This window comes from Arachis ipaensis, chromosome B5 (genome assembly GCF_059453495.1).
Source record: "Arachis ipaensis isolate K30076 ecotype BB chromosome B5, ASM5945349v1, whole genome shotgun sequence".
In the NCBI taxonomy this organism is placed as follows: domain Eukaryota; kingdom Viridiplantae; phylum Streptophyta; class Magnoliopsida; order Fabales; family Fabaceae; genus Arachis; species Arachis ipaensis.
Genome location: NC_142440.1, coordinates 3,210,712 through 3,228,611, shown reverse-complemented (window position 1 = coordinate 3,228,611; position 17,900 = coordinate 3,210,712). Strand labels below are relative to the sequence as shown.

General features: G+C 32.6%; 2 protein-coding genes, 1 non-coding gene and 1 pseudogene across 5 annotated transcripts; 3 read left to right on the top strand and 1 right to left on the bottom strand.

Moving 5' to 3' along the window:
• Positions 1-1,808: 1,808 nt before the first annotated feature.
• LOC107642490 (kinesin-like protein KIN-14E) lies at positions 1,809-9,253 on the top strand. 3 transcript variants are annotated; one of them, XR_015883465.1, is made up of 24 exons: positions 1,809-2,080; positions 2,424-2,645; positions 3,028-3,100; positions 3,287-3,418; positions 3,500-3,738; positions 3,825-4,152; positions 4,263-4,356; positions 4,461-4,642; positions 4,752-4,867; positions 5,002-5,104; positions 5,261-5,413; positions 5,511-5,657; positions 5,776-5,976; positions 6,136-6,300; positions 6,380-6,490; positions 6,592-6,732; positions 6,825-7,019; positions 7,100-7,226; positions 7,331-7,533; positions 7,640-7,822; positions 7,997-8,092; positions 8,188-8,375; positions 8,463-8,734; positions 8,827-9,253. XR_015883465.1 is itself a non-coding variant. In XM_016345866.3 (24 exons), exons 2-24 carry the CDS (start codon positions 2,485-2,487, stop codon positions 9,017-9,019), a joined length of 3,813 nt encoding a protein of 1,270 aa, XP_016201352.1. In that variant the 5' UTR covers positions 1,809-2,080; positions 2,424-2,484; the 3' UTR covers positions 9,020-9,253. The 3 variants fall into 3 exon arrangements, 2 of the variants coding, with proteins under 2 accessions (XP_016201352.1, XP_088344107.1); XM_016345866.3 differs by having other exon boundaries at positions 8,178-8,375; XM_088487981.1 differs by having other exon boundaries at positions 1,897-2,080; positions 3,262-3,418; positions 8,178-8,375.
• On the bottom strand, positions 9,202-10,947 carry LOC107639957 (putative L-type lectin-domain containing receptor kinase S.5). Its single transcript, XM_088487982.1, has 2 exons — positions 10,433-10,947; positions 9,202-10,195 (listed from the first exon to the last, which is right to left on the bottom strand). Exons 1-2 carry the CDS (start codon positions 10,842-10,844, stop codon positions 9,399-9,401), a joined length of 1,209 nt encoding a protein of 402 aa, XP_088344108.1. The 5' UTR covers positions 10,845-10,947; the 3' UTR covers positions 9,202-9,398.
• Positions 10,948-12,714: 1,767 nt separating this feature from the next.
• On the top strand, positions 12,715-12,795 carry TRNAL-CAA (transfer RNA leucine (anticodon CAA)). The gene has a single exon. It is a non-coding gene; the product is annotated as a tRNA-Leu (tRNA).
• A 1,208-nt stretch (positions 12,796-14,003) lies between these two features.
• On the top strand, positions 14,004-15,684 carry LOC148563220 (putative L-type lectin-domain containing receptor kinase S.5; annotated as a pseudogene).
• The last annotated feature ends 2,216 nt before the right edge of the window (positions 15,685-17,900 follow it).

Sequence of the window (17,900 nt, the reverse complement as noted above, 5' to 3'; positions counted from 1 at the left end):
TACTTAATGTGCCAATAAAAAAATTTATTAATATTACATTAATAAATTTTTTGTATCGTCAATAAAAAAATGATAAAAAAACTAATACAATTAATTTAAAATTTTAAAAAAATAAATTTAATTAAAATTAAAAAAAAATTAATTTAAAAAAACGAATAATCCTTCGAAACGAATTTGACAATTTACCGTTAAGTAATACCTACTACTACTAAACAAACCTATTAGTATCACCATTAGACGTTAATATTTGTAAGTTGTTACATAGAGATTGTTGTTATAAATACATTCTCCAATAATCATAATATAGATAGTAATGATAGTATACATATGGAGTTGTATACTCACCTACGAGCAAATTATAGAAGATAGTTTACTTTCCATATTCTTATAATAATAAAGAACATGCATGTGCAACAATGTTCTATCAATTAATTTTAATGTACTTAGAGTTTTTTATATTTCTATTTAAACACTTTTCTTTTATTATAATTCAAATTGTAAACATGGTTATATAAATTAAATTCCCTTATTATTTTAAATTGTGACATCATTATAATTTGTTATTAGTTACTATTTATGTACATGTACAATGAATTTCATTGCTGATTGCAGAATTAAGACTGCAAATAGAAAAATAAAATAAAATGTGTATCATTTTGTATAAAACTGTCAATCATCAGGAAATGAAGTATATTAAAGTAAATTCCTTTTTTCTTTTGAAAGTATATTAAAGTAAATTCTACTTATACCATCTGTTTGTGAATAAATTATTGAGTTAATAGTTAAATTAATCTCTAAAAAATAAATTATTTTTTAAATTTATCTTTAAAAATTTTTATCAATCAAATTAATTTTTTAATAATTATAAATTAATTATTTTTGTCCTTCTATCATCTAATTAATAATTTTTGTCAATAATTAATAATATAAAATATTAACTAATAGCATACATGATACTTATCATGTCTAATTATTAGACGTTTAATAAATATATTTATATAAATCTATTAATTTAGTTAATTTTCTCAATTATATAAACCTTAATCCTAATATAACTTTACGACCTAAATTAATAAAGTTTTATAAATATATTTGTTTAGTGTTTAATTAAATATGTTAGGTGTTATGCATGATAATGTGAATTAATATTTTATATCATCAATCATTTACAAAAACAATTAATCGAGTAATTAAAAAATAAAAGTAATTAATTCATAATCTTTAAAAAACTAATTTAATTGATAAATTTTTTTAGAATAAATTTAAAAAATGAATCATCTTTTAAAAATTGATTTAACTATTAAAGTATTAATACATAAATATTAAAGAGAGAGAGAGAATCGTGCAGCTATGTCTTGTGTATTTATTATTATTTTTAAATTTGATAAAAGCTTATTATTCGGCCGTACTATTTTATTTTATTTTATTTCATTTCGGTGGAATTCAAGCTCTTCAAGACAAATGGTAAGAAAAGGGGATCCAAAGACTTTTGGAATTAGAAATTCAGAAATGGAATAAGCTAAATGAATGTACTATTAAGCAGTAACTACAATGCATAATTTAAAAAATAAAAAATTTTATTTACATACTAAAAATTAGTTATTAAAATTAATTATTATATTTAATTTATTTTTAATATATATTTTATATTTTAATTATATTTTATTTTAGTAGCTGATTTATTGTTATAAAATATATTACATATATGCATGACTAATAGGTCACCAAAATATTGCATAGTATCATTATCTATGAATTAATTAAGGTGTAATTAATATTAATATATGAAACCATGAATTCATTTATTTATGGCAACATTATTCTGAGTTTCTGAGTGAGTGAAGAAGAAGAAACTAATATAAGAAAGTAAAAGAAAAAGAAAAGAAAACCGTGTTTGTGTTTGATTTCCAAAAAGTTTTGGTGCTTAATAATGCTCTCGTGACTCTCTCTCTCTCTTCATCACCCACAAAACCTTTCAATTTTTAAACCAATACACACATCTCATCTGCAACCAAATCTACTGCCATTCAATTCATACTTCAGAGTTCAGATCTCTCTCTCTCTCTCATTGCACTTTAAGGTTGTCTTTTATTTTATTTGTTTAGTTCTGTTTAGCTGAGATACCTTGGAATGTGTGTCCGGTTTTGTTTGTTAATCTTCTAGATCTTGTACTACTTAGATCAATGCTCAACCTGCAGAATTTCAATGCATGCTTCTTCTTCTTCTTCATTATGTTATTATTATTTCTTTTCCTTTTCTTTTTGGTCTCTGTCTTTATTCTCCATTGCTGGGTTTTATTCAGTCATATTTTCAATGCTGCAAATTCAGAAAGCTCCAATCTTTACTCCAAATGGTTGAAATGTTTCTGAGGCAATGAAACTGAAATGATGTATGCAAATTCAATTTTTTACTTTTCTATGCAGTGGAAGTCTGAACTCTGAAGGAGATTAAGGAAGAGCAAATTTTGCTGCAAGTGGAGAAAAAATGACCATTGATATGCCACCATCTGTGGCACAAAGCGTGAGGACTAATAGATCTTCATTTAGTTCAAGCTTTGGCCATGAGGATAATACCCCTCTTCACCACTATTCTGCTGTTAGTAATGGTGATGGCTATGAAAGTGATAGCTCAAGTTTTGCACCACCGTGAGTATCATGCTTTCTTTCAAGATTCATTGCATTAGATTAATGCAAGTGTTTGATAAGTATTTTTGGATAAAAAGGTTGGAATTTTATGTGTTTGGTGTGTTGGCAAATGTTCAAACCTGAAATCAATGAGGCTGAAATTTCTGAATTATATTAGTAAATTCTACCAAAGAACCTATGGATTTTCTTCCACAATTTTCCTGGTGTTCTCAGAAAGAGGATGTCTCACTTACCCTGTCTGAAAACATTGTATGCTGCTGCTCACCATAATTTTCATGTCATGCACTTTTTTCTCCTTTCCCCCATTTGAGTGGCTAGTTTTATGGCAATGCAAGAATGAATTCTCTGATTGTGACTTGATGATTTTATTCATTTGTTGCAGCACACCAAACACTCTATCAACAGCTATTCCAGCTGAACTTGCTGGAGTTGTACCCTTGATTGATAGATTCCAGGTGCGGAATACATATTTCTATCTATCTAGAACTGTAATTTGCTTGAGTAATATTCTTCCCTCTTTATTATGTAACTCAATGATCTTTGTCCAACTAAGTTTATGTGTCATTGGTAGATTTAATTGATTGGTTTATGTGCATGTTCATGTCAAATCATCAAGTTCTCCTTGATGCTGTTTGTTATAGGTAGAAGGATTTTTAAAATTGATGCATAAACAAATTCAATCTGCCGGCAAACGAGGATTTTTTTCTAAAAGATCTGTGGGACCTCAAGTTCGAGATAAACTTACATTCGAGGACATGCTTTGTTTCCAGAAGGTAATCAAATGCTAAATTTTCCATAATGCACAGTTAAGTATATCAAACACAATTGAAGAGCTAACTTGAAAATTCATGTAGGATCCAATTCCAACATCATTGCTTAAGCTGAACAGTGATTTGGCAAGTCGTTCAACAAAATTATTCCAGCTAGTTTTGAAATATATGGGAGTTGATTCATCTGATCGTGTATCTCCAATTAGCTTAGACGAACGAGTTGAGCTTGTAGGCAAAATATACAAGCAAAGTTTGAAACATTCAGAACTCCGGGATGAACTTTTTGTCCAAATATCAAAACAAACAAGGAACAACCCAGATAGGCATGCACATTTCTTAAGTACTTAATTTCATTCTTTCATGTTTTCTTGTAGTGGTTAATATCTTTGTTGGTCTTTATCTAAATCAGGGAATCATTGATTAAAGCATGGGAGTTAATGTATTTATGTGTATCTTGCATGCCTCCTGGTAAAGACATTGGGGGATATCTATCAGAATATATTCATCATATAGTAAATGGTGTGAATACCGGCCCCGAGATACGAGCTCTTGCATTGAATACATTGAGTGCATTGAAGCGCTCTGTCAAGGCTGGTCCTAGACATATAATTCCAGGGCCCAAGGAGATTGAAGCTCAGTTGACTGGGAAAAAGCTTACAACTATAGTGTTCTTCCTAGATGAAACTTTTGAAGAAATTACGTATGACATGTCAACAACGGTTGCTGATGCTGTTGAGGTTTTCTTAAAACTCTTATCTACTGCTGTCTTAGACATAGTTATTTTCCTTTTGTTTCAATTTCTTGATGTCCTCAATCAATTGTGTTCACTCTATCAAGATTGCTTCAGGAACTTGCAGGGATCATCAAGTTGTCAACATACTCTAGCTTTAGCCTCTTTGAATGTCGCAAAGCTGTTACTGCCTCAAAATCACCTGATTCCGGTAACATAATCTCCTTTTCCCCCTCATTGCTTCGTTGCTTGTTGATATTGTTAATCTAGCTATCTGAAATCAATAGTCTCACAGCTGTTCTTATTGTTACTTAGAGGAGTACGTCGGGCTAGATGATAATAAACATATTGGGGATCTACTAGCAGAATTTAAGGCAGCAAAAGATCGAAGCAAAGGAGAAATTTTGCATTGTAAATTGATCTTCAAGAAGAAATTATTTCGTGAATCAGATGAAGCTGTGACAGATCCAATGTTTATGCAGTTGTCCTATGTACAAGTATGCCTTTTTTATTTTCTTTTTTGTTAATGAAAAAGAATTTCTAACTTTTAACTAAAATTGCCTTAAAAGGTATATGCTTTTCTGATGCCTGGATGTGTTATTACAGTTGCAACATGATTATATTTTTGGAAATTATCCGGTTGGAAGGGATGAAGCTTCCCAGCTATCTGCATTGCAAATTTTAGCTGAGATTGGATTTGTTAGGAGACCCGAATCATGCTCGTAAGTGGTTTTCAACTATCATCTTGTTGCAAGCTATCATCCTACAGTGTTTAGCATGCTATTGTTGATGTTCTGTTGATTGAACTTGGAATTTTCTAATCTACAGAACTGACTCAAATATCTGTATTTATCAGTGACTGGAGCTCATTTCTTGAGCGATTTCTGCCTAGACAAATTGCAATGACACGAGCAAGACGGGAATGGGAGCTGGACATTCTTTCATGCTACCATTCACTGGTATGGGACTCTGATACTGGCTAAGAGCCTGCACCATCTGTTTATCATTTTTCTAGTTGTAGTTTGTGTCATTGATTATTATTGATATCCTTCAGTCTGCACCTAATAGTAGTCATTTTTCTTCTCTCATTTAATATAGCATTCCTTTTTTCGTAGGAGCATTTGACAAAAGATGATGCAAGACAGCAATTCCTGCATATACTCAGGACACTTCCATATGGGAATTCTGTTTTCTTCAATGTTCGCAAGATTGATGATCCAATCGGGCTTTTACCTGGACGAATAATATTAGGAATTAACAAAAGAGGGGTGAGAATTTATAGTGTGATTAAAATGTTTTAGACTTAAATTTTTAGAAATGAGTTGATCTTTTAGTTAAATGTTTCTTCTGGGATATTGTATACAGGTCCACTTTTTCCGTCCAGTTCCCAAGGAGTATTTGCATTCAGCTGAGTTGAGAGATATAATGCAATTCGGAAGCAGCAACACTGCAGTATTTTTTAAAATGCGAGTTGCAGGTGTTCTCCACATATTCCAATTTGAAACCAAGCAGGTGATGCTTTGTTTGACATAAACTATTCAAGTTCTTGATTTTGGTCCTTCTTACTTGACTAATATCTTTATCAGTTTGGAGTTATTGAATGTCATTGGTATCTCATCCTTAATTGTAGGGTGAGGAAATTTGTGTAGCTCTTCAAACACATATAAATGATGTAATGCTCCGTCGCTACTCAAAAGCACGGACTAATGCTGGTGGTTCTTTGAATGAAGATATCTCTAGTAATTTCAAGTCTCCTAATTTAGAATCATATGAGAAGCGTGTCCAAGATTTATCAAAGCTTGCTGAAGAGTATAAAAGAAATGCTGATCAAGTAAGTTTAAGCTTCTAATTTCTAATGTATGTTATGATATGCTGTGCAAAATTAAGGTTTACCCTAAAGTCTAAATCCTTAATGATTGAAGCCTTAAGCATTAGGCCAATGCATTATTTTTCGGTCAATTGATATAATATCTTAAATTATGTTGAATAGTTGCGTGAAGAATTGAACGAGAAGAAAAAACAAGAAGAGAAAATGCTACAAGAGTTGGAGAGCTTGAACGAATCGTTAAATGTTGATAAGCTTAGTCTTGAGGAAGTTACAAATGACCGTGATAGGCTTATGTCATTATGTGATGAAAAAGATAAGGCTCTTCAGGTAAAGTTCTTAACTTAATTGAATTGGTCTTAACATCTTCACATTATTGACCTATCTCAATGATTATACAATCTACTAGGCTGCAATTCTAGAGAAAAGGAACATGGAAACAAGGATGATCAAGTTGAATAAATTGGTTATAGAGAAAGAGAACACTACCCAAAATGAGCCTATTGGAGCAAATCAGCAAGTAAGATGCCTTTTGAAAGTAGTTGTTCATCGTCATTCTTCTTATTGATATAATTTATTTTAATTACATATCATTTGTGGACTTTGTCTGGTACTTGATAGGTTTTGCAAAAGCTTGAAGCTGAGCTAAAACTTTGTAAAGATGAGCTTCGTGTAGCTGAAGAAACCATCAAAAGCCTGACAACTGACAAATTGATTTTGGAGCAGAGGCTGTCTAGCCTTGAGAAGAAAAATTCTGAAGAGGTAAAGAAGATTGAGACTCTATTAGTTATTTAACTTTAAAACGGATAATTCTAAGATGTTCAATCGGCATCATGGTGGTGGTTATAATGCAGAGTTCTTCTATTCAATTGAAACTTGAACAAGAACGCAAAACTCTGAAAGGTCAAGTTTATGACCTCGAAAGAAAAGTAGAAGTATTCAGACAAGAGTTAGTTGCTGCTGAGTCTACACTTTCAGCCAAGGACTCTGAATTGACTGCATTGAAGAGCAATTTGAGAGAGCTTGAAGAATTGAGAGAAATGAAAGAGGTTTTGATACTCTTGTCTCAACTTATGGTGTTAAATTTAAGATGCAAAGCAACTTATAAATTTCTTTTTACTTCATTCAGGACATCGATAGAAAGGACAAACAAACAGCTGCCATATTGAAGATGCAAGCAGCTCAACTAGCTGACATGGAGTTGCTTTATAAAGAAGAACAAGTTTTGAGGAAGCGATATTTTAATACAATAGAAGGTGGCAAGGATAAAGTTTTAATTGCAAGAATTATGTCTTTGACTTGTGAATTTACATATTTAATCGACATAATATGAACATTGGAATTTTGGCCTCTATTTCAGATATGAAAGGCAAGATAAGAGTGTACTGTCGGTTAAGGCCTCTAAGTGACAAAGAGATTGCTGAGAAAGATGGAGGTTCTCTTACTACTGTAGATGAGTTTACTGTTGAACATCAATGGAAAGATGATAAACCAAAACAACACATATATGATCGTGTGTTTGATGGCAATGCTACTCAAGAAGATGTATTTGAGGATACAAGGGTAAGTATAATCATGACAAATTCTTGATTTAGATATATATGAACATTAAAATTTTCTTACATCATCACTCTTTAACATTGTCATTATCTTGGCCATTACATTGCAGTACTTGGTGCAATCGGCCGTAGATGGTTATAATGTCTGCATTTTTGCTTATGGTCAAACTGGTTCTGGAAAGACATTTACAATTTATGGGTCTGAAAGCAACCCTGGCCTTACCCCGCGTGCCACTGCAGAACTTTTTAGAATTTTAAGGAGAGACAGTAACAAGTTTTCATTTTCCTTGAAGGTAACAATTTTAAATTTCAGATTAATAACTGTTTTGCATTTTTTTAAAAAAATTATGTCATTATCTCCTGAATATATGTATAATGATCTTGCTGAAGAAGAAGGTCATTAAGGTTTTTCCTTTGTCATGTGAGTGTAACAATATCATAATACTTCTTGTGCATCAATGATGCAGGCATACATGGTGGAACTATACCAAGATACACTTGTTGATCTTTTGTTACCAAAGAATGCCAAGCGTTTAAGATTGGATATTAAGAAGGACTCAAAGGTAAACATTTGTATTGATTGTAAATTTCCAATCTCAGATCATTTTTAAAAATCCAAAGTATTTAGAATTATTCAATTGATGCTAGGGAATGGTAGCTGTGGAAAATGTAACAACTGTGTCAATTTCTACTATGGACGAACTGAACAGCATAATACAAAAAGGATCTGAAAGGCGACATACTTCGGAAACGCAAATGAATGAAGAAAGCTCAAGATCTCATCTTATTCTATCAATAGTAATTGAAAGTACTAATCTTCAAAGTCAATCAGCTGCAAGGGGAAAGGTAGTACTATTCTTTAAGGTTATTTTGAAATATAGCTGTGCTGTTCTGTGGATGTTAACCTATTTTTATGTTGGATTTGAAATACAGCTGAGTTTTGTGGACCTTGCTGGTTCAGAGAGAGTGAAAAAATCAGGTTCTGAAGGTAGTCAACTTAAAGAAGCACAAAGTATCAATAAGTCATTATCAGCACTTGGAGATGTTATTAGTGCTTTATCCTCTGGTGGACAACACATACCTTATAGGAATCACAAGTTAACTATGTTGATGAGTGATTCATTGGGGGGAAATGCCAAAACTCTCATGTTTGTGAATGTGTCTCCAGCACAGTCTAGCTTGGATGAGACTCATAACTCTCTTATGTATGTCAACTACTTGTTTTTTTATCCCTTTTTTCATATATAAAAAAAAAATTTTCCTAACAAAATTGCTTTATGTTTTAATGATAATTTAGGTATGCATCAAGGGTGAGGTCAATTGTGAATGATCCAAGCAAAAATGTTAGTTCAAAAGAGATAGCTAGGCTGAAAAAATTAGTTGCTTATTGGAAGGAACAAGCAGGTAGAAAAGGGGAGGATGAAGATTTAGAAGAAATTCAAGATGTAAGACCTTCTAGAGATAGAACTGATGGCCGCCATTCTATGTAGAGTAACTATTTATTATTCAATTCTAAGAAAATAGGAACTGTCATTTGTTGTATTTTTGGTTTTGCTTCATTGGAATGTCATCTGTTAAATTTTCAAGATTGCATGTGCTTATAAATAGGTTGTAAGGTATAATTTTTTTTTTTTTTGGAGGGATGTAACTCTGTATAGTTGAATCTTGTATATATGTTGTTAATTAACTCATTCAATATTAATGTATACATTATTCTTCCTAAATATGGTACTCAAAAGTATACAATTATACACTTCAGAGATAAGGTTTGGATAACATCTTAAATCTAGAACATCTTTTTTTATGAACTTACTTTGGAAAATGAGTATAACTCCCCAAGACTTATAATTATAAGGCTATCAGTAACATTTAACGAGCAAAGAAGGTTGTGTTAATGGGAGAGCACTCTAAAGTTGCAGCTGTAGGCTCACTTGAAGAAGGATCACCCGAGGAAGCGCCGCTTTGATCCGCGGCAGGCCACACAAAAGGTGGCTTGAAGGGTGGAACATAAGGCACAGGAACTGACCCTGATATTATCTGAACAATTGTCTGCATCTTAGGCCTCTCACTTGCAATGGGGTGAGAGCATGCTAACCCCAATTTCAATACCCTCTCTGCTTCTTCAGCCTCAAACTCATTCTCTAGCCTTGGATCTACTGCCTCTAGTATCCTTCCCTCGCGGTGCAAGTGCCAAACCCAATCCACAAGAAACTGATAGTTCAAATTCTTTGTCCATGGCCTCTGTCCACACACCACCTCCAGCAAGACTGCGCCGAATCCATACACGTCGGATTCACGTGTGGCCTTTCCGATGTATAAGCACTCTGGTGCAATGTAGCCCATAGTTCCAGGAACACCTTGCAAATTTGCATAAGATGTCTTCTCGTTCTCAATTGCACGAGCCAAACCAAAATCGCCTAAGCGTGCATTGAAGTCAGAGTCTAGCATGATGTTACTTGCTTTGAGATCTCTGTGGATCACTTTCTTATCGCATTCGTTGTGGAGGTAGTTCAAAGCAGCAACCAACCCTGATATGATCTTGTATCTTAGATGCCAACTTAATGGGGTTTTGTTGGTCCTTTCCTTGAAGAAAAGGTGATGATCTAAGCTTCCATTAGGCATGTATTCATATACTAAAAGTAGTATCCCATTCTTGTGGCACCATCCTGCATATTTATCATCAAATTAGTAAAAAAAGCAATGCAATATAATATATACTCAGCTAATTATTACTAAATGAAACTTCAATAGTAGAGACTCACATGCAGTTCTCCTGGGAAGTTGATAGTTGATAACCAATAAATGATTAGACATGTTTGATTAAATTGTTATCTAATAATGTTTCACTATCAACTTCACATCAAGACAACTGTGTAAGTTTCCACCAACTTCAATATAGAGACCAAGTAAGCGGACAAGGTTCTTGTGACGAAGAGAATTGATGATGGTGAGCTCAGCCAAGAAATCATGTGTGCTAGAGATCTTGTCCCTCAAGAACTTCTTGACAGCCACCTGGGTCTTGTTCTTAGGGAGTGTTCCTCTGTAAATAGCACCAAAACCACCTTGTCCTAGCTTGTTCTTGACATCATGGAAGTTGTTGGTTGCCTTCTTCAGATCCTCAAAGCTGTACTCTCTGGGGGTTCCCGGGAGGTTCCTCAGTGTGTTCACTAGTGTCTTGTCTGACCCACTTTGGCTTATCATTTTGCTTATGCATTTGAGACAATACACAAATCTACGAATGATGCTGATAATACCTATGGTTACAAGTATTAGAACAGCCACTACAATATAGAGAGGGATCAGTGAATGCGCCATGTCGTTGGAGTGTTGAAAGTTGAAACCAAAATAACCTTAATTTTATTGTTTTAATTTGTATCTAAAGTTGAAATTAATGTATTAAAATATTGCCCTGCCGAAATTAAAAGATAAAGAATGTATTTGTCTCACTTTATATCGTTAACTACAATGTGGCTAGCTAGCTAGCTATATACAACAAGGAGGAGTTGACAAACAATAATGTTAGTGATGAATAAAATTCATTTGAGTGGAATACTAATGCTGTCAGAGAAGTCCCATGTGGATAAGACTCAACTTGTGACTTGTGAGTTGAGAAGAAATTAATAAAGGAAAAGTAAAATTAAAATTATAAATCAGATTATCAATTAATTAATTTTAATTTTAATTTTAAATTTTAAAAAATAAGAATTTGTAATTAAATAAAATCATAATTAGCATGGTTACTTCTGATATTATGCTAATCTCCTATTTTTCATTTGCAATTTTCGGTCCGCAAAGTTACTCCAGTGTCGCTGCACTTTCTCGTTGTCCAGTCCAACGCCGCCCAGCCTCTCCTCGTTCTATTTGCGTTCCGTTGTGATGTGAGATCACGCCACAGCAGTCTCGTGCATTCTCTTTCTCGCTGTCCATTCGGCGGCGGTCGTGTAGGCCCCATCGCAGCCTCACCATGCACGGTAGTGTCCCGACGTTCAGTGCCATATGTTGCTATATTTTCATACGTGCATAACCGTCACATGCACGTTAATGAAGTCCTACTTGGATGAACTACTTTGTGATGCCCCGTCATCATTTATTAATGATAATTTCTCGCATTCACACTTAGTCACCAATGGATAATAATTCAGATGTTCAGTTTATTAGTTATATATGCGGATGGTTAATCTAATACTTATGCAGATGGTTTGATTTAGTTACTAGTAACATATACTGGATGTTCAATTCAAGAGGTATGTACATGGTTTTGTTGATTCTTAATTGGATGGTTATTCTTTTTTATTCGGTTTACTCATACACAGTTAACAATAGCTGGATGTTTAATTCACTAGTGTGCGGATAATTATCCTAATGTTAGAATTTAGGAAATAATTTGGAGTATAATATTTTTTTATTTTATTAGGTTAATTCTAAAATTTATTGTTTACATTATTCATAAAAGTAATTATCTGACTAAACAAACCGATTAATAAACTGTTGTTTCCAAATTTTAAGATAAACGTGAACATTTACACTATACATACTTCATTCCTGCATGACTTACATATAACAAATTGTTTGACGAATTTGATACTAGCCAGTACAAATTAATGTATGTAGATACATAACAAGAAGTTAAGAAACAAGGTTGTTCATTCATTGTCGCATATAATTGATAACAAAAATGCTATTTGTACATGTAGCATTACCCAATTAATAAATAATAATAGAAGAACTCAACGCGGAAAGTAGTGTGTTAACGGGTGTAAATTCAAAAGTAGATATTTTTGTTGTCTACTCCTAAACAGTTTTTAAAATTGTGTATTGAAATGTCATACTTCATCGTTTAATTAAACTTAGCTTGTCTAGCCGAATGTTAATAATAAAATATGAAGGGTACTAGGGTCCTGGGTCCATCACAATTTATGATGTGTAGTTATTAATTAACTATTATCAATATTTTTAACTGTGTGAGATAATATCTAATGATATAGAAATACTCATTTTATTTTATGGTTAAGTGCTAACCAAATTTCAATAAAAGTAATTCAAATCGAACCAATTGGATGTCCGACTCGGGCCTATATGACATGATCGATCAATAAAAATACTCTAACACTCCACCTTTGTCATATATTCCATACATAACACTAGCTAGATATCATATTCATGGAATACGATTCACTTTCAAGATGCCTTGATGGTGAAATGGTAGACACGCGAGACTCAAAATCTCGTGCTAAAGAGCGTGGAGGTTCGAGTCCTCTTCAAGGCATAATATTGAGATCTCTTATTGAATTGGAATAAGTTCGGCAGCGCATCACGAAATCTTGGTGATCTTCTCTATCTAATGAATGGGGAGTTTCCTTGGTAACTTCTAGTTTGATTAAGGAAACCACAGAAAATGAATCTGCTAATGAAGGTTACTAGATTCGATCAAAAGGAAGAAACCTATAATATTGTGGCTGCTCATGGTTATTTTGGACGATTGATCTTCCAATATGCTAGTTTCAACAATTCTCGTTCTTTACATTTCTTCCTAGCTGCTTGGCCTGTAGTAGGTATCTGGTTTACCGCGTTAGGTATTAGCACTATGGCTTTCAATTTAAATGGTTTCAATTTCAACTAATCTATAGTTGATAGTCAAGGTCGTGTAATTAACACCTGGGCTGATATTATTAACCGAGCTAATCTTAATACCGCTTATCCGAGTGAATTTTACGGGCCCACTGGTCCAGAAGCTTTTCAAGCTCAAGCATTTACTTTTCTAGTTAGAGACCAACGTCTTGGGGCTAATGTAGGATCCGCTCAGGGACCTACCGGTTTAGGTAAATATTTAATGCGTTCCCCGACCGGAGAAGTAATTTTTGGGGGAGAAACTATGCGTTTTTGAGATCTACGTGCTCCCTGGTTAGAACCTCTAAGAGGTCCCAATGGTTTGGACTTGAGTAGACTTAAAAAAGACATACAGCCTAGGCAAGAACGTCGTTCCGCGAAATATATGACTCATGCTCCTTTAGGTTCTTTAAATTTTGTGGGTGGTGTAGCTACCGAGATCAATGCAGTCAATTATGTTTCTCCTAGAAGTTGGTTAACTACTTCTCATTTTGTTCTAGGATTCTTCCTATTCGTAGGTCATTTATGGCACGCGGAAATTGAAAAAGGAATTGATTGCGATTTTGAACCTGTTCTTTCCATGATTCCTCTTAATTGAGATATGAGATCTAATGCTTAAAGTAGGAATCACGTTGATTTTACCATACATATAGGATTGAATCGAGCGGGTCAGATCTCTAGACTTTCTCATAAAATAAAATATTTATCTAACATATTCAGATCAAATATTAATTCAAATTATATGATCGTCGTTATATATTACATTCTCTCCTTTAAATTTGAAGAAAGTTGTTAAAAAAATAACCAAAAAAATACTTAAAGTCTAAACCCAACATACGCGTTTGTTTGCTGAGGCTATACTTAATCTGGGAGATCACATGGCTCCACCACCGTGGCTCTCCCTTAGCGGCGCCACCACTGCCATTCCTATCTTACCTCTATTCATCATGTTGAAGGCGGTGACTTCCCAAAACCAACTCATTTTTGGACCTTCCAATTCCTCAAAAGAAATCAGTAACATCATATATCCCATACCCGTGGCATGGATCAATTACTCATCTGGTGGTTCCCTATCCCTTCAACTCACTCCATACAGCTCCGGCAACATCCCCGTCGGCCAACTCACCAACAAATCCGATGGGATCTTCTTCACCAGATCCTTCAACCTATGGCGAAACGCTTCAAAGGGAAGAGTGGCTTCCTTCAATACTTCCTTTCTCTTCAGCATGGTTCGTGTTAACAACGTCACTCCCGCCGGCGAAGGCATGGCCTTTGTTATTGCCCCTTCTTACTCGGTTCCAATTCCACCAAACAGCTATGGCCAGTACTTAGGTCTCACTAACAACCTCAACGACGGCGACCCCTCCAACCAGATCGTAGCAATAGAATTTGATACCGTGAAGCAGGATTTCGACCCCGACGACAACCACGTAGGGCTTGACATCAACAGTGTAAGGTCCAACCTTACCTTTTCGCTTTCGCAATTCGGATTTCAGATTGCACCGAGTAACAACAATGATTCAGGGAGTTTGTACGTGGTGTGGGTGGAGTACGACGGGGTAAAGAAGGTGATCGACGTGTACATGGCAAAACAACCTCATAAGGATGGGCCCTTGGTGGAGAAGCCAATGCAGGTGTATGATACATTATTAATAAGTGAGACAGAGTACTTTTGTATGCCTTGTACGTGTTGGCAGATGATTGGTGAATGAAGCTTCAACATTATTCTTCAATACTTTCAGCCTAATCTAATCTAGTTATATATACGAGAAAGTCTAGGGCTCAGTAATTTTTGTGTTTTGTGGTCAATATTTAATCATTAAAAGAAAAGTTAGTGATCTTTTACTATTTAATGTAATCTCACACCATTAAAAACACTATTGATAACCAATTAATAATTACAAAACACAAAAATTTCTGGCCACTAGCACTCTTTGTATACATTTCTATCAATAATAACAGGCTTAAACGTAATAAGTTTCAGGATGGTGTCACAAGAAGGGGGTATTGCTCTTAGTGTAAACATTTTCTATAATGATGGGAGCAACCAAACACCTCTGAGTTGGCAACTGAGATACAAGATAAGGTTAGGGGTAGTTTCGGCAAATTATCTCCACAACGAGTACGATCAAATAGTAGTTCATAGATATCTGAAAGCGAGTAACATAATGCTCGACTCTGATTTCAATGCACGCCTAGGTGACTTTGGTTTGGCACGCGCAATTGAGAATGAGAGAACCTCGTACGCAGAGTTGGAAGGAGTGGCGGGCACAAGGGGAGTGCTTGCATACAGGCTGTGTTGCTTGAAGTGGTGTGTGGTGAGCGAGCATGGGCAAGGATTGAGGGATACAACTTGTTGGTGGATTGGGTTTGGTACCTGTATCGTGAAGGAAGCTTACTGGATGCAGTGGATCCTCGACTTAGGAATAATTATGTGGGTGAAGTAGTAGAGATGATGCTGAAATTAGGGCTGGCGTGCTCTCATCCCATTGCGAATAATAATACACTCACAAGTCACACCTCCCACTATCGATTACACACCTATTAACACAGCCTTTTTTACACGTTGATGATGTCTCTTGTATATATTTAGAATATTAACTAGTATTTTTACCCGTAATACTATTACGGGAATATAAGTCATTTAAAATTACGTAAGTCCTGGTATTATAGATTATGACACGAAAAATTTATAATATTAAACTATTTTTATAAAATGGTATTAAGGGACAAAAGTCCTCGTCGGCTAAAAAGACCATAATCTTAAACAAAATTAAATAATAAATTTTTTAGTTATTATTTTCAAATGAAAGAGTTTAATTTTTTTACTTAATTTTAACATTCGTTATCTAAAATTTAAAAGAATTTAACGTGTATATTTTTATATTTGATTAGGTATTAAGTTTGTTGCACAAATAGAAATAATTAATTTTTATACTTGTTATTTAAAAATAATATTTTTTCTATATATATAAAAATATAATTAGATATTAATATAAAAAAATTTATATTTATAGTTATAAAATTAACTCATTTTTTTTAAAACAATTGAATCTTGATTCTAACTTTTAATCACAACATTAGTATTTTTTTAAAATTATATGTAATAAATATTTAAAAGAAAAAAGTAAAAACATATATTAAAAAGATAAGCAGTAAGATAAGCAGTAAAAATTTAAATTTAAATAAAATATATGTATATAATAATATTTTTTATTTAAATTATATTATGTTGTTAATTTTATTTTTTGTAGAACATAAAAGTAGAAAAAAAATAGAGAATGAGAGAAAAGAGAGAGAAAGATAAAGAAGAAGAATGAGAGAAGGAGTTTGTTAATTTTGGAAGTTAAGAAAATTTTTTATTTTAATTATAATGAAAATATCTAGTGACAAATTTTGATTTGTCAAATTACTAATATAAAATATAAATTATAAATTATATATAGAGTAGGAAGGATAGAGAGAAATAGAAAAAAAGAGAGGTAGATAAGAAAATATAAGAAGGATGTTTACTAATTTTAGAGAAAAATATTTTCTCTAAATTTTAATAAGAGAGTGTCGTATGACACATTTTAGTTATTAAATTAGTTAGTAATATATAAATATAATATAAAATATAGCTATGTTTCAATTTTAGTATTTTAATTTAATTTAAATACAATTAGAGAATGTTATATTGTATATTTTGATTGTCAAATTCATAATTAGTCATTAATAATGATAATGATATATAAGAGAAATAGAGTGAGTGAAGGAATGAGAGAGATAGAGAAAGGAAGAGAGAAGAGGGGAGAGTTTTTTAATTTTAAAGGAAAAGATTTGATTTCAATTGTAATGAGAGAGTGACATATGGCACATTTTGGCCTTAAAATTAGTAATATATAATAGATATATAAATATAATATATAATATAGCTATATTTTAATTTTAGTATTTCAATTTTAATTTTAATTTAATTTAAATACAATTAGAGAATGTTATGTTGTATATTTTGATTGTCAAATTCGTAATTAGTCATTGATAATGATATATAAGAGAGATAGAGTGAGTGAAAAAATGAGAGAGATAGAGAAAGAAAGAGAGAAGAGAGGAGAGTTCTTTGATTTTAGAAGAAAAAATTTTATTTCAATTGTAATGAGGAAGTAACATGTGGCACATTTTAACCTTAAAATTAGAGATATATAATAGATTCTATACCCCATCTTCCTATGCCTCATGTCCATCTAGTGGGTGCACTGGTATATATATATAGGGATTACTATGCAATGTGAACCTTCTATACACACTTCTTTGCACGTTGCTGATTCCTTTCTCGATTACGCTATGTTACCAACAGTATTTTTGTAAATTTTTATCAACTCTTATTTATAATTGTATTTAATAGAAGTGTCTTCGTAAATGTGTCTAATAAAAATGATTTTTTTATGGCTATATTTAATAGAAATATCTTTCTAAATATATTTTTTGGATATATCTCTTTATATATGTGTTTAAAATATAATAATTAATTATTATTGACAATAAATTAATAGATAATATATTAGTACCTATACTTTTCCTTTTTTATACGTAGATAGAGATGGACTTGGTTGGTTAAAATTAAAAGAATTTTTTTAAATTTTAGTAATATTTTTTAAAAAATATTGTTTAATAATAAAAAAATTTAATCTTTAACAATATTTTTTAAATTATTATAGTTATTATAATTACTATTAAATTACTATAGTTATTATAATTACTATTAAATAATCATACTAAAATATT

Excerpts from the sequence above, each read along its gene's own strand:
- LOC107642490 (XM_016345866.3), top strand. The coding sequence starts at position 2,485 with ATGACCATTGATATGCCACCATCTGTGGCACAAAGCGTGAGGACTAAT. Across the intron at positions 4,357-4,460 it reads CTCAAAATCACCTGATTCCG|AGGAGTACGTCGGGCTAGAT; the intron begins GTAACATAATCT and ends ATTGTTACTTAG. Across the intron at positions 4,643-4,751 it reads TGCAGTTGTCCTATGTACAA|TTGCAACATGATTATATTTT; the intron begins GTATGCCTTTTT and ends GTGTTATTACAG.
- LOC107639957 (XM_088487982.1), bottom strand. The coding sequence starts at position 10,844 with ATGGCGCATTCACTGATCCCTCTCTATATTGTAGTGGCTGTTCTAATA. Across the intron at positions 10,196-10,432 it reads GAACCTTGTCCGCTTACTTG|GATGGTGCCACAAGAATGGG; the intron begins GTCTCTATATTG and ends ATAAATATGCAG.